We start from the raw sequence: 22,466 nt of genomic DNA, 5'->3' as shown, positions 1-22,466 counted from the left end.
GACACTTTAAGGGCCTGTAGATAAATGTAAAAACTTGATAGAAAACAAAATTCTTAGAGTACTAAACATATTATTTTATAGTAGTAGTAGGCAATACTTATATGCTGTTTACTATGTGCCAGGCACTCTTCTAGGCACTTTATTTATAATATTGCTTAGTCTTTAAATCATGTGAGGTATGTACTATTATCAATCATATTTTCCAGATGAGGAATCTGGAGTATATCTGAGCCACTTCCTCATCCTCCAAACTCTAACCTAAACACAAGGGAAGAGGTTCTTCCCTTCTCCCTTATCAATATTGTCCTTGGCTGGGGTGTGCTAGCAGTATTTCCCACTTTTGTGGCCTCCATGCTCTGTCATTTCTCAGCTCGAAGCTCACTTTTTAAATTCTGAGAGGTTCCTTGGCCTTTTTTTCCCCTTTACCTTATCACTTAAGATAACTTCTAATTAAGATCACTAGTATATTATAATTACTGATAATTATTTTCTCACTGAGAGAGGCCTGTAATAGGTTAGCTTCCTTCCAGAAACCAAATGAAAAAGGATTAATAAAGTTTTTAAAGGCTTTCATTTCCAATGAGAAGCTGCATTGCTCGGAGGATGAGTCAGCATTGTGTAGTGTGTATACATACAGTTAATGAGAAACACTGGGATATTTGGTGCCTTATAAGTGTAAAATATGATGAAGCATGAATCAGAAGTCTCTTGTACTGTAACAAAATAACACCTACGCTAAAAGATTTGGCATTCTGTGGCACAGTTAGAATCTTAACTAGTTCTCCATTTTAATTACCACAAAAGGGTAATTAAGCTGTTTCAAAATCTTTCCTACAAAACTCTCCCTGGGCCAAAAAGTCTGAAGAAAATAATTTTCTTCTTGAGAACATGTCACTAAGGGGGAGGCCTTCATTTTCTTAAGAACTGTAATTTTTCTAATGGTTCTTCTAAGAATAGAGCATGGCAAGTGTACTTGGAGAAGACTGACATTAATAAAGTCATTTCCTCCCCAGACATGTTAAAAGTAGCAAAATGAAAACTTGAATTTGAGATATAATAGCAACTTCCCTCAAAATGTCCCTGACTTTGCTCTATCTGTACTTAATGTAATTGTAATTATGAAGTATTTATATATTTTTAAGATTTTAAAAATTTATTTATTCATGAGAGACACAGAAAGAGAGAGAGAGAGAGAGAGAGGCAGAGAGACACAGGCAGAGGGAGAAGCAGGCTCCATGCAGGGAGCCCAATGTGGGACTCGATCCCGGGTCTCCAGGATCATGCTGGGGAGCTGAAGGCAGTGCTAAACTGCTGAGTCACCCAGCCTGCCCTGAAGCATTTATATTGATAAAGCATAAGGTGTCATTAGAATCTGAAAACTGTACAATTAATAAAGATTTATGATTAGTCTGAAGGGGGCAAGGGAATGGAGGGGCAGGGACAGCAACTCACCTCAATTTCTCCTAGTTTTATTAATGGTCCTATCCTCCAAACTCTTATCTAAACACAAAATATATAGAAAAATCAATTTCTTCTTATTCTAGGAGATACCTGGGGTATTTAAAATTTAGCTTCAAGAGGCAGTTTAGATCTTGAATCCACCTCCTCTCATGGATACAACAGATCTACAGCCACATCTGGAAAAATACCCTCGCTTCTCCCTCTGCCTATGTCTCTGTCTCTCTCTCTGTGTCTCTCATGAATAAATTAAATTTTTAAAAAAAGGCCACATCAAGAGGGGTAAGAGAGGCAGAGATACATTCTCACTGGAGGCCCTACCCGTGCTGCCACAACCCAGTGTTAGGAAAGATCTCACAAATATGGAAATTCTCCCTGAGGGGTGAGGGGTTTGTGCCCCACATCAATCACCCGGACCCTTGAGACCCACACCAGAGAAAGGAGCTCCAAAGATGTCTGGTTTCAAGATCCATGGGACTATAGGAAAAAGAGACTCCACTCTTAGAGGACTTGTATGCAGACTCACTCACCCTGGGACCCAGTGCAGGAGCAACAGTCTGAAAAGCAATTAGACCATATGTAAAGAAGATCCACTTGGTAGTCTTGAAGTGTCTGCTAGAAGTCTAGCAAGAAGGGCAAGAGGGCAAGAAGGGCAAGGGCAAGAGCTTACTAGAAGTGTCTCCAGGAACAGAAATGTTAGCAGAGGCCAGTTTTTCACTCTCCCTCTAACCTGCTAGCCCTGGTGATACTTCCTATGTCCCTGCCTAATCCAGCCAGCAAGAGCCCCAACCTCATGTAGCAATCCACAGCCTCCTCTCAAAAAAACTGGCCAGGGAAGTGCCCCACCCTTGTGCACCACTCCACAGCAGCCCCACTAAGGCTGTCTGGCATGCACAGCCCACAGAGGGCATGCCTCTTGCATGCCTGACCTCAGTGGCTAAGATGAGTTGCCTTTTTGGGCCCTATAGTTCAGAAACAACTGGAAACAGTTCTTTACAAGCTCCTACCCCAAGGGTACTGCATAGACAGCAGATTGGAGTATACCCCCAGTCTTCCTGTAAAAAAGGCCTATCCATTTGATCTGGAACTCCAATCTGAGGGGCCGGGTCCAGGCTTACTACATTATCTAAAGGCTACAGAAGTGCACTTAGGGAATGTAAACTGGGGGATATCATCTTTGAACTTTCACTTGGCCCTATTATAGCTCACTGATACCTACCAGAAAGGAGCTCATACACTCTCCTGGAGCCCCAAGTTTTGCACCTGTCATTAAGGGGACACCTCCAGATCCTGATTGTGGTTCCATAAAACCATATATATTTGTATACCTTAAAAACTGCTACCTGAGGGCCTAACTTCCAATCAGCCTGAAACTAGGTATTAACTGAGATCCTTCTCTCTGGAGCACTCACAGAACTTGGCACAACCTCAACAGTCGGGAACAACCAAGAGAAAATCAGGCTGCTTAGACAATTATAAAGGTTCAAGAGACAACTAAGAGCTAGGGCAAGGTTAAATGATAAAGTTCATCTCCTACACAGGGCTACTCTTACAAGAGGGGAGAGACAGCTATTTGCTTAATATATAGAAATAACCAGACTCAAGCAAAATTAAGAGACAGGATAATACATTCCAAATAAAAGAACAAGATAATCCCCCCAAACCTAAAGGAAACAAAGATAAGTAACTTACCTGATAAAAAATTCAAGGTGGCAGTCATAAAGATGCTCACCAAACTCTGGAGAAGAATGCATGAACACTGAGAGAATTTCACCAAAGACAGAACACAGGAAAGTACCAAACAGAAGTCACAGAGCTGAAGAATACAACAACTGAAATTAAAAATACAGTAGAGAGGTTCAACAACAGACTAGAGGAAACAGAAGTTAGAATCAGTGCACTGCTACTGGGGATTTACCCCAAAGATACAGATGCAGTGAAATGGCAGGACACCTGCACCCCAGTGTTTACAGCAGTAATGTCCACAATAGCCAAACTGTGGAAGGACCCTCGGTGTCCATCGAAAGATGAATGGATACAGAAGATGTGGTCTATGTAAACAACGGAATATTACTCAGCCATTAGAAACGATGAATACCCACCATTTGCTCCAACGTGGATGGAACTGGAGGGTATTATGCTGAGTGAAGTAAGTCAATCAGAGAAGGACAAACATTATATGGTCTCATTCACTTGGGGAATATAAAAAACAGTGAAAGGGAATAAAGGGGAAAGGAGAGAAAATGAGTGGGAAATATCAGTGAGGGTGACAGAACATGAGTGACATCTAACTCTGGGTAGATGGAACAAACAAAGGGTAGTGGAAAGGGAGGTGGGCAGGGGGTGGGGGTGACTGGGTAACAGGTAGATGGAACAAACAAAGGGTAGTGGAAAGGGAGGTGGGCAGGGGGTGGGGGTGACTGGGTAACGGGCACTGAGAGGGGCACTAGATGGGATGAGCACTGGGTGTTATGCTATATGTTGGCATATCGAACTCCAATAAAAAATATATGCACACAAAAAAAGAATCAGTGCACTAAAAGACAGGACGGTGGAACTCATCAGAAAAGAGTAGCAAAAAGAAAGATAATTTTAAAAAGTGAAGATAGTTTAAGGGATTTATTTTCAACATCAAGCATAATAACATTCACATAATAAAGGTTCCAGAAGGAGAAGAGAGAGAGAGAGAAAGGGGCAGAAACCTTAACTGAAGAAATAATGGCTGAAAACTTCCCTATCCTGGGAAAGGAAACAGACATCCGGGTTCCGGAAGCTCAGAGAGTTCCAAACAAGAGGAATAAAGAGACTCACACCAGAACATTATAACTAAAATGTCAAAAGTTAAGGTTAAAGAGAGACTCTTAAAAGCAACAAGAGAAAACAACCTGCTAGTATAAAGGAACCCCCATAAAACTGTCAGCAAGTTTCTCAGCAGGAACTTGGCAGGCCAGAAGGGAATGGTATGACATATTCAAGGTGCTGAAAGGAAAAAAATCTACAACCAGGAATACTTTACCTCATAAGGTTACTACTATTATGAGAGATAAAGAGCTTTCCAGACAAACAAGATAAAGGAATTCATCAACACTAAGCCAGCCTTACAAGAAATGTTCAAGAGGCTTCTTCAAACTGAAAGGCAAGAGCATTTATTAGGAACAAGAAAAAATATGAGAGTGTAAATCTCTCCCCAAAAGGTAAATATACAGGAAAGACAGTGAACTGATCACTTATAAAGCTAGTACATAGGTTTAAAGGCAAAAGTAATCAAAATAACTGTAACTTTAATAATTAGTTAAGGAATACACATAAAGATGTAGAATGTGACTTTAAAACATAATCATGTAGGGAGAGGAAAAATGTAGAGTTCTAGAATGCATTCAACATTAACCTGCTGTCAACTAAAATAGTTCATTAAATTTCTAGACTGTAATAGATGAGCCCTATGGTCACTACAAAGCAAAAATCCATAGGAGATACACAAAGGAAAATGAGAAAGGAATCTAAACATAACACTATAGAAAGTCATCAAACTACAAGAGAGCAAGAGAAGAAAAAAGGAAGAAAGAAACCACAAAACAGCCAGAAAACAACGAACAGAATTGCAAAAAGGACACACCTGTCAAGAATTAATTTACATTTCCATGGATTGAGTTCTCCAATCAAAAGACAGAGTGGATAAATGGATTAAAAAACCCACAAAACACAAGATCCATCTGTATGCCGCTTACAAGACTTACTTCAGATGTAAAGACGTACACAGACTGAAGGTGAAGGGATGGAAGAAGAGGTGGCATGCAGATAGAACCCAACAAAAATTAGAAGTACCTATATTGAGATCAGACAACATAGGCTTTAGAATAAAGACAGAACTCCATAGTGATAAAGGGGTCAATCCACCAAGAAGTTATAATATTTTAAAATATTTATGCACCCAGCATAGAAGGACCTAAATACATAGAACAAATACTAATAGACATAAGGGAGAGAAATCGACAGTAATACAATAACAGTATGGGACTTTAATACCCCACTTACATTAAAGGATAGATCATCCAGATGGAAAATTAATAAGGAAACATACATTTTAAATAACATATTAGACCAGATAAATACACACACGCACACACACACACACAGAATATTCCACTCAAAAGCGGCAGAATACACATTCTTCTCAAGTGCCTGTGGAACGTTCTTCAAGATAGATCACATTAGGTGACAAAACAAGTCTCAATAAATTTAAGAAGACTAAGATCATATCAAACGTCTTTTCCAACAACAATGGTGTAAAACTAGAAATCAATTACAAGGAGAAAACTGGAAAAAAAACACAAATACAACATGGATGAATCTGGAGGGCATTATAACTGAAATAAATAAGCCAGACACAGAAAGGCAAGTACCCTATGGCATTGTGGATAAAGAGGTGAGATCTATATCTATATCTATATCTATATAACTCAGCCATGAAAAAAAGAATTAAAGGGGATCCCTGGGTGGCTCAGCAGTTTGGTGCCTGCCTTTGGCAGAGGGTGTGATCCTGGGGTCCCGGGATCCAGTCCCACATCAGGCTCCCTGCATGGAGCCTGCTTCTCCCTCTGCTTATGTCTCTGCCTCTCTCTCTGTGTGTCTCTCGTGAATAAATAAATAAAAATAAAAAAATATTACATATACACACAGTTGTAACCACCATCCTTGAAATATACAGTTACTAGCAACCTAAGTTTCTCATGCCACAGCCCAATCAATAAGCTGCACCATGCCCCAAGAGATAATCACTATTTTGACTTCTCTCACAATAGCTAAATAAATACCTGTTCTTGAACATCACATAAATGGAATCACAGAGTACTTTGTTTGTTCATTTATTTTTTTAGATTCCACCTATAAGTGAAATCATATAGTATTTGTCTTTGTCTGATTTATCTCACTTAACATAATACACTCTAGGCTCATCTGCTTTGTGACAAATGGAACATTTTAATTCTTTTTTTAAAAAATATTTTTATTTATTTATTTATTCATGAAAGACAGAGAGAGAGATGCAAGACATAGGCAGAGGGATAAGCAGGCTCCCTGCAGGGAGCCTGATGTGGGACTCAATCCTGGGACCCCGGGATCATGCCTTGAGCCAAAGGCAGATGCTCAACCACTGGGCCACCTAGGCCTTCCAAAAATATTAATGATCTAAAAAAACTTACTGATTTGTACAATGAAAATTTTTACACTTCACTATATGAGTGTTATACTTCAAAACAAAATAGTACTCACCTAGAAATACAAATAATCCAGTGGAACATAGATTTTACTTAGTAAAGAGAGAGTGAGAGAGAGAGAGTGTGCACGTGAGAAGGGTGAAGGGTAGAGGGAGAGGGAGAGAAAGAATTTGAAATAGACTCTGCCTTGAGCACTGAGCCAATGCAGAGCTCAGTCTCACAACCCTGAGATCACGACCCCAGATGAAATCAAGAGTGGGATGCTAAACTGACTGTGCCACCTGAGGGCCCCTTGTAGAATATGATAAAAATATATAGAAAGGAAGAATGTACACTTATATGCAAATTTTAAAGAACTTTATTTTTAAAACAATTTCAGTTTAACAGAAAAGTTGCAAAAATAAGAATTATTATATATTCCCATCCAGTTTTTCAAATTGTCATATATTACCAAAATACATTTGTAAAAACCAATAAACAAATATTTGCACATTGAAGCAAACAAATGAAGAAAAATTATTAAATCAAAATGGATTAAAGAGTTGAATATAAGACCAGAAACCATAAAACTTCTAGAAGAAAATGTAGGTGGTAAATTCCTTGACATTGGTCTAAGAGATATCATTTTGGATCTGACAATAGAAGCAATGACAACGAAAGCAAAAATAAACAAATGAGACTACATTAAACTAAAAAGCTTCTGCAAAGGATAATAAATCATCAACAAAATAAAAAGGCAACTTACTGAATGGGAAAAATTATTTTCCAAAAAAAAAGAAAAATTATTTTCAAATCATATATCCCTTAAGGGGCTAATTTCCAAAATATTTAAAGAACTTCTACTATCCAGCAACAACAGCAGCAACAACAAAACCCTACACTATTTGATTTAAAAATAAACAGAGGCTCTGAATAGACATTTTCCCACAGGAGCATCCAGATGGCCAACAAGCACATGAAAAGATGTTCAACATCACTCATCATCAGGGAAATATGACTCAAAACTATAGTTATCACCTTAAATTGTCAAAATAGCTGTTATCTAAAAGACAAAAAATAACAAGTGTTGGTGAGGATATAGGATAGTTAGGTCGTACAACACAAAACTAACATCATGTTGTATCTTAATTACACTCCAGCCTTAAAAATTTAGCTTTAATTTATTTGTTTCTGCATGGAAAAAAAACCCTCTAGCTTTGAAAAATTAGAAAAAGGTACACCTTTTAGACCAAAATTACATGGCCATTTTATAACTTCCTTTTTCCAGATTGCTTAACTAAACTCAGTCTCTTATACTTAAGACGATTTCTCTCAAGTATGTAAACTTTTGATTCTTTTTCCCCCATACCAACAAGTAGATATGAAATCATAGAGACATATGAAATCATAAAGAGATTTTTGTGACCAAATTTTTCATGACTTGATTGTCATCCTCCCCTATCTACTACCTTCTTAAAATCCTAAGATAAAATCCCGAGAGAAATTTATCTGCATGTATAAATTGATGTGCTTTTTGCTTCTACTTTTTGCTTCCATGAAATTTTGGAAATCTCTTTCAAAGTTGTGGGGTTTGTGTGGTATGGAGTCGTCAGGGGGACCAGGCTAAGAGTAAATGGTCTACTCTCTTTTGGGATATATGGTGGCTCAGAAAAAAAGATTATTTCTTAAGACCTTTAATTTCTGAGTACTTTCAATTTTCCTTGGAATATAACACTTGACCAAGTAGTTCAGTTATTAAAACTTTTACAGTATACTGAAATACTGCACTTAAGAAAAAAAACCTTTATTTAAAAACAAACAGTAAACTCTAAGCTACTGAATCAATCATGTTACCTATAATATAAGTGCCAACAGTGTTATTTTATCATGCTGACTTCAATCTCATTTTTTAAAAAGGAGATAATACCAACAATTACAAAAGAAAGGATTTCTAACTATACAAATGTAGGACTTTCATAACAATTCAAGAACTTGGTGGGTCTCAATTTAAATGACAAAGGTTCACTTCTTATTCAGAACTACAGCATGTGTCTTGGACACATTCCTTACTGCCAATAAATCCCAAAAGTTCATTCTCTAAACAATTTTTTAAAATCTAGGTTTGTTATGGTGTCTTTTGAGGGGAGAGGCAGGGTAAGGGAAGCTAAGTGTTATAGGTGATTCCTCTAGTTATCAAATTAGGGTGCTCAATTTCACCTAAAATTTTTGGATACCACTTGTGTGTTTCCATCATCTTTGAATTGCCTTTTAAAGTTTTACGTCTTCCTATAATATTTTTATGGACTCAGTTTTAATTCTTACAGAACATATTTTAAGGATACACAGCATTTTAGAAGCCAAGATTGTATCAAAACTTATTATAGAACTATAGAATAAACTGGTTTCAAATGAGAACAGTACAGAAAAGAACAGCTAGGGGTGCATAGACAGAGGACAATTAAAAATTTGGAAAAAAAAAGACTTACTCTCTCCATTCTGCTGATTTTCTTCCAATCTCCTTAAATGCACTTTTGGCAATATTTATTAAAAATTTAACAAAAAAAAAAAAAGAAAAGACAAATTTCTTTTTTATACAAAAATAAGTAGCACGCTGTTCTGACCCACACAGAATTTTTTTTTAGTTTATTGTTTGTTTTTAGTTTTTTTTTTTTGTTTGTTTTTTGGGGGGGATATTCTGTGAAAGTTCATTCTACAGACTTTTTTTTTAAAACTAACTGTCCATTAAATTATTTCCTTCTCTTCTTTTAGTGAACTTGTAACATATACCCTTTAACAGAAAAATTTAAACAAACCAGTATTTTGCCTTTTCTCTTTCTCTGCTTCCGTTCCTCTTCTTTTCGTTTTATTTTTTAAATTGCCATATATGGCTAGTTACCACTGCTACCTGACAGTAATATATCTCGGATAAGGATTTTGATGGGGGTTTTACCCACCAAATGGACAAAAAATAATTGCTCTATCACTGAGGAGGGGACTGCGCGGAGAGAAGTGAGGCGAAGCAAAAGCTTTCCGAATCTCATTGGTTGGTTGGAGTACTGCCTTCTAACGTATTGTTCCAGCGCACACTGGGACTTTTCCTGCAAGCTTTCCACATTGACTGTATCAGAGAGACCAAGGGCATCTGGAGCAAACAGGATGATGGCCTTGAGGCAGCTGTACTCGGCAGGGTCGACTTGCAGAGCTTTGAACTTCTCCATTTGGTCTTGGAACATCTGTACATTTTCCATAAAGACGGCAACCTGGTCGGAGGACCCCGGGGCGGTGTGTAAGCTGGTGGCGGCCAGGAAGGGGAGGACCTGCGGGGGCATGGAGCACTGTGCCCAGTTGAGCATGAACAGGTCACACCAGGTGAGGTGAAGCAGGGCCACTTGGTCATTCACCTCCAGGTCAGGGAAGAAAGGTATCTTCCGGGCCCATTCAACAGCACCGAAGAGCACACGAGCAGCCTGTTCGCAGATATTCTCAAGGATCAAGACATCGTTGGGCTGCACGTCCTGGCTGCCTAACCCAGACAGCGGATATGGCTCGGCGTGGATCAGCAGAGAAATATATCCAGACAGGTTAGTCTGGGAGTTGAGAATTTCCCCGTTGGCCAACATAAACTGCCCTTGGGGCGGCGGCGGGGGCAGCATCCTGTTCCTGTGCACTGCTTCGCGTTTCATACCCACGTCGATGCATTTTTTCAGGCGGCAGTACTGGCACTGGTTGCGGCGGTACTGGTCAATGCGACAATCTTGGTTGGCTTGACATGTGAAGGTCAGGTTCTTGCCCACACTGCGCTTGAAGAAGCTCTTGCAGCCCTCGCAGGTGAATTGGCCATAGTGCTTGCCGCTTGACTTGTCGCCACACACCAGGCAATTGATGGGCTGCTGCCGTTGTGCTTGCGGCTGCGGCGGCAGTTGAGGCTGCGGCTGAGGCTGCGGCTGCAGTTGAGGCTGCGGCTGAGGCTGCGGCTGCAGTTGAGGCTGCGGCTGCGGCTGCAGTTGTGGCTGCGGCTGAGGCAGCGGCTGCAGTTGAGGCTGCGGCTGAGGCAACGGCTGCAGTTGAGGCTGCGGCTGAGGCCGCGGCTGCAGTTGAGGCCGCGGCTGAGGCTGAGGCTGCGGTTGAGGCCGCGGCTGCAGTTGAGGCCACGACTGAGGCCGAGGCTGCGGTTGAGGCCGCGGCTGAGGCCGAGGCTGCAGTTGAGGCCGAGGCTGCAGTTGAGGCTGCGGTTGAGGCCGAGGCTGAGGCCGAGGCTGTAGTTGAGGCCGCGGTTGAGGCCAAGGCTGCGGCTGAGGCTGAGGCTGTGGCAGCGGCTGCAGTTGAGGCTGAGGCAGTGGCTGCAGTTGAGGCTGAGGCTGCAGCACTGGCTGTGGCAGCAGCTTGGGCAGCGGCCGCGGCAGAGCCGGAGCCCTGGGCGGCAGCCGCGGCAGAGCCTGAGCTTTGGGCAGTGGCCGTGGCTTGGGCCATGGCCGTGGTTTGAGCAGTAGCTTTGGCTGCTGCTGTGGTGGTGGCTGCTGCGGCGGCGGCGGCGGCTGCCCCTTATCACCACTGGAGCCACCAAGGTTGCCCTCGCTGCCAGCCGCCATTTCCTCCAGTGTGCTGGCTGGGCCCTCTTTGCTGGGTGTCTGCGGCTCGTACTGGGCACTGGGTGGTGGTGGGTCTGGCCCAGGAGGCACCTGTAAGACCTGGCTCCCCTGCGAGCCAGGCATCTCATCCTGGGGGTCGCTCCCGGTGTCGGTTACCTTTTCCATATCCGCGGGGGCCGCGAGTGTAGTTCCTGCTCCCCTGGCTATGGACTATGGCGGCTTCTGATCTCGGGCTCAGTCGCACAGCCTTTTGTGTGTGTGACTGTGCGACAGGATGTAGGAGGGCGCCCCCGGCTGGCTCGGGGTCTGGTTGGTTGAGGTTGGTTACTTTTTCCTTTTTTGTTTCTCTTTTGCAAAGTTTTATCAGTTGCTTGTCTGGACCAGTGTATTTGTTTTGTTTGTTTCTCTTGGTTTCACTTTTTTGGTTTCGGGGGCTTCCAACCAGGAAGTGAGAGGGAGGTGCCGGGCCTGAGGGAGCGGGAGCCGAATATGGAGAGAGAGGGAGAGGGAGGGTTGGGAGATCTGCAAGTGGATTATCGGGCTTCAAGATAGAAATAGGAAGCAGAAAAAAAAAATCTCTCTAAAGATATCACTTGCTTTCACTCTCTCCCTGCCTTTCTGGTTCACTCTTCGACAAAAAGATTCTTACGGGGCAGCCCCAATGGCCCAGTGGTTTAGCGCCGCCTTCAGACCGGGGCATGATCCTGGAGTCCTGGGATCGAGTCGCGCATAGTGCTCCCTGCATGGAGCCTGCTTCTCCCTCTGCCTCTGTCTCTGCCTCTCTCTCTCTCTCTCTCTCTCTCTCTCTCATGAATAAATAAATAGAATCTTAAAAAAAAAAAATTCTTACGGGTTTTTTAATTTGGGAAGAGGCTGTTGCCCAGAAGTGCGTGACTAGTACAAATGCATGCCAAAGACTGTATTTCTTGGCCACAGTCCCTTAATAAAATGAAAACTGGAATAAAGAAGGAACCAAGGTTCTTTAGCAATGATGGCTTTTAGAGGAAAAGAACAGAGGAAACTTTTTTTCACCTATAAGAGACAGTATGGAAAGTCTTTTTGAGAGAGAAAACTAGGTAAATAGGCTGCTACACTCTACAAGGGGATTTCAGACCAAATAGAATCAGAACTTAAGAGAACTGTGAGGGTGAACTATATGAATCTGCTAGCATTCAACTCTTGATTTACAAAAAGATCAATTTCGTATAGTTCAACATAATATCATCCACTTCCCACAGAACAAATTTACAAGAGGCAATGCCATATATTACCTAACGACTTTAGGGTTTGATTGCTTGGAGGCAAACCCCACCTCTGTCCTATAACATATGTGTGATTTGGGGTAAACAATTGTATCTCTCTGTGTCTCAGCTTTCTTATCTTAATGATACTGGATTGTATTACTAAAAGCAGCAATTTCAGTATCCATTTTATTGTTTCTTGTATAATTTAATTACTTCCAGTTTGGGGTAATTACAAGCAAAACTACCACAAATAATTCTTTTACATATATGTTGGTGCTTAGTTAACTTTGTGATGTATACTCAACAGGGGAAGTTCTGGATTATAGAGCATATACTTTTCTAACATTGATATATAATGCTGTATTGTTTTTTAGTCTTGTGGTATTGATTGACATTCACCCCCACCACAGTTGTATGAGTTCCTATTATTCCACGTGTTTGCCAACACAAGTATAGTCACACTTCAATTTCTGCTGCTCTAGTGACTATTTATTGGTATTTAATTGTGGTTTTAATTTCCTTGATTACTAATAAGTTTGAGTACCGCTTATATAAAAGTACTCAAACTCATTTGGATTTCTTTTGTGAAATATCCCTTTTTGCTGTTTTTCTTTTTTTTTTAAATTGAGGTATTGGGCACTATGTTCCAAGACTATTCTCCACTAAATTTATAGATTGATCTTTTTTGACCACTTAAGATCACTGTGTGTTCTGGCTTGTGGTTAAAAATAATCAAAAACAGATTCCCTCTGCAAGGCAATTCCAAGGCACTTTTCCCTACAAACCACAGGGATGAGAATGTGGTTCAGGTTTACCTCCTGTTTACCCTTCCATCAAAGTTAGTTCTGTAGGGTGCCAACTTAAAATGAGGCCGATCGGTTTGCATTCCTGTCTGCATACTTTCAAACTCCCTTGTTCAGCCAATATCTGTAGGGCAAAAGGTGCTTCAATCTTGACCCTATATCTGGGTTCTACTAAAATTGACTAAAATTTTGCCATCATAATTCCTTGCTATCTTGTCAGTTCTTTGATATGTACACACACACACACACACACACACACACACACATCCGTATATCCAATATACTTGTTTGGTGGTTCCAAAAAATCTAGTCTGCCATGTTTCAGAAAACAGAAGTCATTGCTGAGTAAACCTATAAAATCCTGTCCTGTACCTCATGCCTTCCATTATCTTACAAATAAGTTGACATCTAACAAAGGGAAACCAGACTCAGAACTAGAGAGATTTTCTTTTTTTTTTTTTTATAAATTATTTGATTTTTTTTTATTTTTTAAGATTTATTTATTTATTTATTTATTTATTTATTTATTTATTTATGATAGACAGAGAGAGAGAGAGAGAGGCAGAGACACAGGAGGAGGGAGAAGCAGGCTCCATGCAGGGAGCCCGACGTGGGACTCAATCCCAGGACTCCAGGATCACACCCTGGGCCAAAGGCAGGTGCTAAACCGCTGAGCCACCCAGGGATCACCTAGAGAGATTTTCATTAAAGGGTAGAGTTATTTGAAATACCTGATAGCTTTTGGCTATCACTATTCCCCCAGGGGCCTTCCAGAGTAGTGGTAATGTGAGTCTAAATGAACTCAGGGCCCCACTGTCCATGAACAGCAGTTATCCTGCTTGAGTTTAAAGGATTTTTACTTAGAATAAGAAGCTGTATTAGGGATTTCATGTGCAAAACATCAATCCTGTTAACAGGTGCTTAACTTGCTTCCAATCAGCAGGGCACAGAAGAAAACATATTCTATGGTTCTAATGAGTGTAGGGAAGGGAAGAAAAGGACTAGTTTTAGTATCTGCTCTGCCACATGCTATCTGTATGTGTATATCCACTTTGGGATTTAGTTTCCCTCCTGAAACCTCAAGAAAATTGCCTATTATATAAAAATTGCCTATATATATTGCCTATATATATATATGTTGTACATAAAAACAGTAATCAAATACCATTCTATTTACAAATAGAAGGGCTGACCTATAAGATTTGTATTCTTTTTTTTTTTTTTTCTGTTCTTTGATCTCATTCTAGTAACCTATCCTTCATTTGGGACAAATTGTCAGAAGTTTCTGGCATGTGAACTTAAATATACTTTTCCTGATCACATTTATTCAGGGCTTCCAAAATAAACATCTTACTGAAATAATTCCTGAGTAATTTTATTAATAATATTAAGGTATTACATATACTAAGTGCCAGATATTCCATACACATGACCTCAAACCCTCAATGCCATCTCAGTTAGATATTTGTTTCAGTTTTATAGATGAACAAATTGTTATTTAGAAATAAAAAGTTATTTGCCCAAGGTTTCTCACCTTGGTAATGTAGGGATTTAAACCCATGTTCATCTGATATCAAAGCATACTTTCTACAGCACTAGAACACCTCAAAAAATACCAATGATTTAGTGGTATTTCATGCTTATTGACATCTGCATTGACAGATGGACTGACACGGCACCTCCAATACATTCCACTTGCATTATTAAAAAGCCTCTTTGGAAAAGGAGTGATACTAATTCTTACATTTACTGTACCCACCCACAAATGATGTAGTACATTATTTGCTGCCAAACATTTGTTGTCACATAGACATGAACATTGTACTGTTCTACATTTCATCTTATTTCCTAAGAGATATTACAAAACCACTATTTACCCAAGGATTTTAATTAAAAATGGATATATAAGCTCTCCATTCGTTACCTTTAGTCAGAGTCACTGAACTTAGTCATTGCTGATTTTAAAATTTCTCCAGAAATTATTCAAGGCTTATGCTGAAAATAAGTAATTTTACCTAGTGGCAATAAATTAGAAAATGCTAGACTATATAACATTTAAATTATTCAAATATTTCCAAAAAAAGTGAATAAGTGCCTTGGGACTTAGGGCCCTGTTTATTCATCTCTATATTCCTAATGCCAAGCACAAAGCAGAGTGAACTTTCTTTTCTTTTTCTAAAAAGATTTTATTTATTTATTCATGAGAGACACAGAAAGAGAGGCAGAGACATAGGCAGAGGGAGAAGCAGGCTCCTCGCAGGGAGCTAGATGCAGAACTCGATCCCAGGACCTGGGGATCATGCCCTGAGCCAAAAACAGATGCTCAACTGCTGAGCCATCACGTCCCCAGAGTGAACTTTCAATATATTTGGCACATGATCCCAGAAGGTGTCTTCCAAGGCCATTTCCCATTAGACCTTGTAAACTTTTCAAATGAGACATGCTTTAAAACATGAACATAAAATTAATTGGACTAGAAGTAGATGAAGTATGAATGCCGAGAAGGGCAATTGAGAAAATTTTCAGAGAAGGTATATAGATAATTTTACTTAGTACCTAATCTTAACACTTTTTAATTAATAGGGACTAGCAGAAGCCCTTGTAAGAGCAGTTGTACATGTATTGCTCATTTTATTCATTTTTTTAATGTTTTAATGCCATTTTTATCATGTCAGATAGTATTTGAGGTAAAATTTTTATCAATATATTCGTAAGTTTTAATCATAATGTTTTTGTCATCATGTTTCTGCTTCATAGTATTTGTCATGACATTTTAAACTTATCTATTTCTCCTTCTCAAGAATTAGATAGCAATGTGATAAAAATATATCTCTATAAGTTACAGAGATAGAAGCTATTGTATTTTTATTAAACTATTAGTAGAAGGATGCAATCCTGAAAGTATACATATGGTTAAACTGGGTTTCTCTATTTTTCCTCAAAATTGAGTTGGCTTTGAGTATATTTAGAAAGTATGAAAAGGACCACTTATGAAGCAATTTAGTAGCTGGGAAATACCATCTGCTTTATGATAGTCATTTATTTTTTAATTTTTTAAAAAAGATTGTATTTATTTATTTATTCATGAGATACACACACACACACACACACACACACAGAGAAAGAGAGAGAGAGAGAGAGAGAGAGAGGCAGAGACACAGGCAGAGGGAGAAGCAGGCTCCATGCAGGAGGCCTCTCGATCCTGGGTCTCCAGGACCAGGCCCTGGGCTGAAGACAGTGCTAAACCTCTGAGCCACCTGGGCTGCCCTATGATAGTCATTTAAATGCTGCCATTGTGAACCCTTTCCTCACCAGCTGATCACGGAGACATGTCCCTCTACTAAACTTCTGAACTATGTATTATGTGTTCAATACATTATTGCCTCATTAGCACATAACCCCACATTGCTCATTATCTCTTTATATATACAAATTTCTGCTTCCTACCAACACGTACAAACACACACATGCATACATATAATTATATTAAAAACTCTCTTGTAGGCAGGGATTGGGATTAACACGTTTATATATCCCACCGTATTTTGTTTGTTCAGTGCTGAAAAAGAGCAGATATTCAATGTGTTTTATATTCATTGTGGTTTGGCACATAAGTTACAATACTTTAATTACAACCTTTGTTTTCTTTAATTGCTGTTAGAACATTTCAGTAACAGGTTGTTGATGGCGCACAAGAGCTTCTTAAAGTGTTAGAGATAGTAGAATTTGGGCACAGGGTTGAGTGGGATGTGGTAGCTTCTGGGTAAAATAAAGGTTTAAATTTCATTTAAATATGTATTTTAGAAGGGATACAGAAACCAAATCTGATAGCCATAAAATTAAATATACAGGGCGGCCTGGGCGACTCAGCATCTTCGGATAGAGTCCCATGTTAGCCTCCCTGCTCAGTGGGGAGCCTGCTTCTCCCTCTGCTTGTCACTTTGCCTACTTGTGCTCTCTCTCTCTGTCAGATAAGTAAAATATTAAAAAAAATTAGATGTACAAAGTGAAAGACATTTGGGCAATTATTTGATTTATTTAATCAGTTAATAAAGGAAAATGTTTAATTCCAGTCCCTAGATGAATTCTGTGGTTTCAGTTATCTGATTTGGCTGACTAAAAAACGTTAAGTGAATTTGTAATTTCAATTTTTGGAATGCACCTATCATATTGTTCAGCAAAAGTGATCTTTGAAAGATCAGATAAGCATCTCAAGAGCGCATTGACATACATAACCCTTATTGTTAAGAAAGGATATGATTCTATGATACTCTCAAAATTGTCGCCATTTTGAGATGATTTAAGAGCCCATGCTTCAATTTGATAACGATTACTCCAGGATTTAACTTATAGAAGTGATGTGTGGCTATTTTCAATAATACTACACTATTTTGCTTTAATTCCCTCAGAGCTTTCTTCCTTTCTTTTTCTTTTTTTGAGGTAGTTTAATTTTTTAAACTGGCTTTTATTACAAAAACCAAGTAAAACCTGTTACAGTAATATTTATTTTGAAGTTTGAATGATAAGAAAGGATAATATTTCTTTCTTGTTAATATAGTCAATACATGTCTTTAATTTTGATTTAGAGTCTTTCCATTAAACAGGTTATGATGGCAGAGGAAACAAGTTATTGGGTACCTCATTTTCAGAGTAAGGAAAGCAAAAAGGGTAAGCTCAGTCATTGAAGACAATCTATTGCATATATCTACCTAAGAAGGGCTTTAAAATAATCAAGTTTTTGAGATAAAAGCAATTTTAGAGAATCCAAGACAATCTTCTCATTCTACAAATCAGGGACAGGAGACTCAAAGAAGCTAAGTGGCTTCACCTAGATTACAGTTACTGGCAAACTTGAAAATAGAAACAAGGCCTGCAATGCCCTATATATTATCCCTTAGAATTAGCCAGTTAAAAGAGAATGTAAAAATGCAGAATGCTGAAATAGTTCACAAGTAAGATTAATTCACTTGGAGTCTGGAATTGTAAAGTAAACCCAAGTTACATTACTGATGGTTTTTCCAAGAACTTTGATAACCCTTCTTCCAGCTTTCTTCTCTGAGCTGGCACCTTTCTAAATTCATTCTTTCCAGCCTCAGCTTTTGCTTCTTCTCTTAGACTCTAGGCAAAACTGAAATTAATAGCCGTTGTTGGACAACATCTTTGAACTTGGGGAGGGTTGTTTTATAGGTCAAAAACTAGTGATTTCCTTTTAGCCTATAAACATGTGTAAATCTCTCATCTGCAATTAAAGTACTTCTTTGACCTTCTTTTTCCTTTAATGAATATGACATCACCTGAGAGTCAGAACCAAGCCTCTCTAAAAATGCTTTATAAAAACCAAATATAATGTATGGACTTTGTGTGGATCCTAATTTAAATGAATAAACTTGTTTAGATCCTAATTTGAGTCAACTGGGAGAAGTGAATATAGATTGAGTAGTAAATGATATTCAATAACCATTTTAATTTTATTAGGTAGCATGATGTTATGGTGCCAAGTTTAAAATGTCATTATAATTAAAGATGTATGAAAAAGAACTTACAAAAGTAGGACTTCCAGGATGGTAAAATGAGGACTTTGGAGGAATCCTCTCTCACAAAAGCAATAAAAATATTTGCAAAATGATAAAGATCGATCATTTCAGAATTTTGGAAATTAAGTGGGACCTGACTTGTTTTGGGGCTCCATATGAAGCTCCATCACCACAGCACTGTATTTATGTAGTTTTCCTATTTGCAGAGCATTGTGGCTTTTTGACATGACTCTGATTTCAGGTCCTCAGAAAAAGTTCTATTCATAGGGTATTATTGAAACAGTAGTAATAAATTGGACTCAGTAACACTGCAACTTCCTAAGGCTACGAAATCTTTGGGACGAGAACCTGGCTAAAAATTCAGAAGAAATACCTTGGTAATAGGAATAAGACCAATATAAGAAAGGGAGGTGGGCAGGGGGATGGGATGATGGGGTGACTGGGTGGTGGGCACTGAGGGAGGCACTTGACGGGATGAGCATTGAGTGTTATACTATATGTTGACAAATCGAACTCCAATAAAAAATATACAAAAGATAAAACATAAATAAAATTAAAAAATGAAAACAAATAGAGATTCTGGAGTTGAAAAACACAATAACTGAAATTTTCAGTTCATTAGATGGGCTTAACAGAGGAATTCAACAGGCAGAAGAAGAAATCAATGGATTTGAAGATCAGTCAAAAGAGATTATCCAGTCTGATGAATAGACAGAAAAAAACAAAGGAACATGAACAGTCTGTTGGACACCATCAAATGTATGCATAATTTGAGTCCCAAAAAGAGAGAAGAGACAGAAAGAGGCAGAAAAAATTTGAAGAAACAACGGCTGATGGGGATCCCTGGGTGGCTCATCAGTTTGGCGCCTGCCTAGGATGAAGTCCCACATCAAGCTCCCTGCATGGAGCCTGCTTTTCCCTCTGCCTGTGTCTGCCTCTCTCTGTGTGTCTCTCATGAATAAATAAATAAAATCTTAAAAAAAATGGCTGAAATTTCCCCAAATTTGATAGGAAACAGTAATTTACAGGGAACACCAATTAGAATAAATTTTGAGAAAGATTGCAAGATGCTTCATAGTCAAACAGTTGAAAGACAAGAAGCAAATTATGAATGTAGCATGAGATAAATAACTCAACACTTGCAGGATGACTCAAAAAAGCTTAGTAGCTGACTTCTCATCAGAAACCACGAAAGCCAAAAGGCATTGGGATGGCATATGTCATTCAAAGACGATCAACAAAGAATTCTATATACAGAAAAATTTTCCTTCAAATATGAAAAAAAGGCAAAGATGTTTGTAGATAAACAAAAACAGGGAACTTGCCAACAGCATACTTGACCTACAATAACTACTAAAGGGAATCCTTCAGCTACAATGAAAGGCTGGATGATAATTGCAGTCTATAAGAATTAAAACACTTCTCCTAAATGGTTTAAAAGACAACTGCAAAAACATGCATACAAAACTATTTTGATGTGTTATAATGTAGAACGTGTAATTTGCATGACAATAGTAGCACCAAGGAGGGAAAGCACACCGGAGCAAAATTTATACACAGTTGAAATTTAATATAAATCTTGGGCAGCCCGGATGGCTTGGTGGTTTAGGGCCACCTTCAGCCCAGGGCCTGATCCTGGAGATCCAAGATCGAGTCCCACGTTGGGCTCCCTGCATAGAGCCTGCTTCTCCCTCTGCCTGTGTCTCTGCCTCTCTCTCTCTCTCTCTCTCTCTTTCTCTCTCTCTCTGTGTGTCTCTCATGAATAAATAAATAAAATCTTTAAAAAAAACTTCATCATTTTAAGTTAAGGTGCACATTATAGAGAGTGACTGCTAATTTGTATGGGGTTTCTTTTGGAGGTGATGAAAATATTCTGGAATTAGAGAGTGATGATTGCTTAACTTCATGAATATACTATAACCCACCAAATTTTATACTTAAAAGGAATGAATTTTATGCTCTATAAAATATATATTAGTTTTTAAAAAGGAATGAAAATTAAAAAATGCAGATTGTAAGCTCCAGAGCCATCACTAAAAAGGTTAAAAAGAAACAGTAAAAAAACGACAAAGGAATTTAAATAGTACAGTAGAAAATATCTCTAGTTGACAAATATAAACAATTATTAAAAGCTTTCTGTGAGTAGCAGTAGTTGGTCCTTCCAAAATCAGAAAAATATTGTCACGGTGGTAGGAAATTGTGCCGAAAAGCAATGACCTTGAATTTGTTTTCCAGATATGTCATTCTTTATGAGGTGTATGCCAGGGGGTTGGCTTCTTCTTTAGGGACAAAATGATTAAACCTCTTGTATAATTTTTACTCATTAGCATATTGTTTTCAAGTAAACACATAAGCATTGGTTTTTTTTCCTGTCAGATTTGTTAAGTATGGATAATAATATCTGGATTGAAGGTCTACTGTAAGGTTTTGATGAACAATATAAGTAAAAATATTAAATTAGAGAAACTGCTGTTATTTGTGTGACACAGCAAAGCAGATTGGAAAGAGTAAATTGGTTTTGGGGTTGATCCATAGTCCTCCCTGCCCCCCACTCTGTACAACCTGAACTTAGGTTTTCTTATTTCTAAAAGGTAAATAAATCCACCTTATATTATATTATTTTATTAAGTCGGAAGCTTTGAGTAAAGTGTTTAAAATGTTTGACATATAGCTGGGCTCTAATATGTATCATTGCTATCACTATGAGTAGTCTTATTATTGTTACTGTCATTGTTTTATAGCATATAGTAATTTCCTTAAGCCCATAATTCTTTTTAAAAATATTTTATTTATTTATTTGACAGAGACAGAAGGAGAGCACAAGCAAGGGAAGTAGCAGAGGGAGAGGGAGAATCAGGCTCCCCAATAAGCAAGGAGCCCAATGTGGGGCTCGGTCCTCAGATCCTGGGATCATGACCTGAGTCTAAGGTAGATGCCTAACTGACTGAGCCACCCAGGTACCCCAAGCCCTTAATTCTGATCTAATAGCTAATAAGCATGAAAAAAAAAAAAACAATAGGTAAGAAAGTAAGGTAAGTTGAGGTTTATCTTTGTTGCCCTACTAGTTTTCTTTTTTGTACTTTTATCTTTCCTATTAACTATCATCTTTGTGTACTGTTAAATGGTCTTTTTTTCCAAGCAATCCTAACATAGATCTGAAAAAAAATGCAGGAGAACATGATGGCATGTGCAATATCTTTTGAAATTCTTTGTTTATTTCACAGTAAAAACTAGACAGTTCTTAATCACAATGTCACAATATTTTACATCAGAATTAAATAGTCTTAGATTTCCTCACTACATTTTCCCTCTTTCATTTGGTTATTTACATAATTAATTTAATTAGAGTTTCTTAAAATTAAACTTTTAGGTGAATGAGCCATAGTAAAAGTTAATTCAGCAATTTGTTGTACTCTTACATGCTTAAAAATATTACTTATGAAATAGTGGTCTTCAAAAATTGCCTTTTATATTTTTAAATAAAATAAGTTTTGGGGAATTAGTCATTTAACTTTCCCACTCTACTTAAACTACAAGATGTTTACCTTACGTCTTTTAATTAAACTGAGAAAAAAATATATTGTATTATAATATTAAAACCAAGAAAATACTTCCAGAACATTTGTTTTAGCGGAAGTGGAAA

The 22,466-nt window shown here is 38.4% G+C and overlaps 2 protein-coding genes across 2 annotated transcripts in view; both read right to left on the bottom strand.

Moving 5' to 3' along the window:
- HTR2C (5-hydroxytryptamine receptor 2C) overlaps window positions 1-22,466 on the bottom strand; it is a 159,977-nt gene that overhangs the window by 103,988 nt on the left and 33,523 nt on the right. The gene's annotated exons all lie outside the window — the stretch shown is intronic.
- LOC121483308 (COUP transcription factor 2-like) lies at window positions 9,542-11,365 on the bottom strand. Its single transcript, XM_041741731.1, has 2 exons — window positions 11,197-11,365; window positions 9,542-10,557 (listed from the first exon to the last, which is right to left on the bottom strand). Exons 1-2 carry the CDS (start codon window positions 11,363-11,365, stop codon window positions 9,542-9,544), a joined length of 1,185 nt encoding a protein of 394 aa, XP_041597665.1.

Source organism: Vulpes lagopus, chromosome X, assembly GCF_018345385.1.
Source record: "Vulpes lagopus strain Blue_001 chromosome X, ASM1834538v1, whole genome shotgun sequence".
Classification (NCBI taxonomy): Eukaryota; Metazoa; Chordata; class Mammalia; order Carnivora; family Canidae; genus Vulpes; species Vulpes lagopus.
This window is presented reverse-complemented; position numbering and strand designations above follow the sequence as displayed.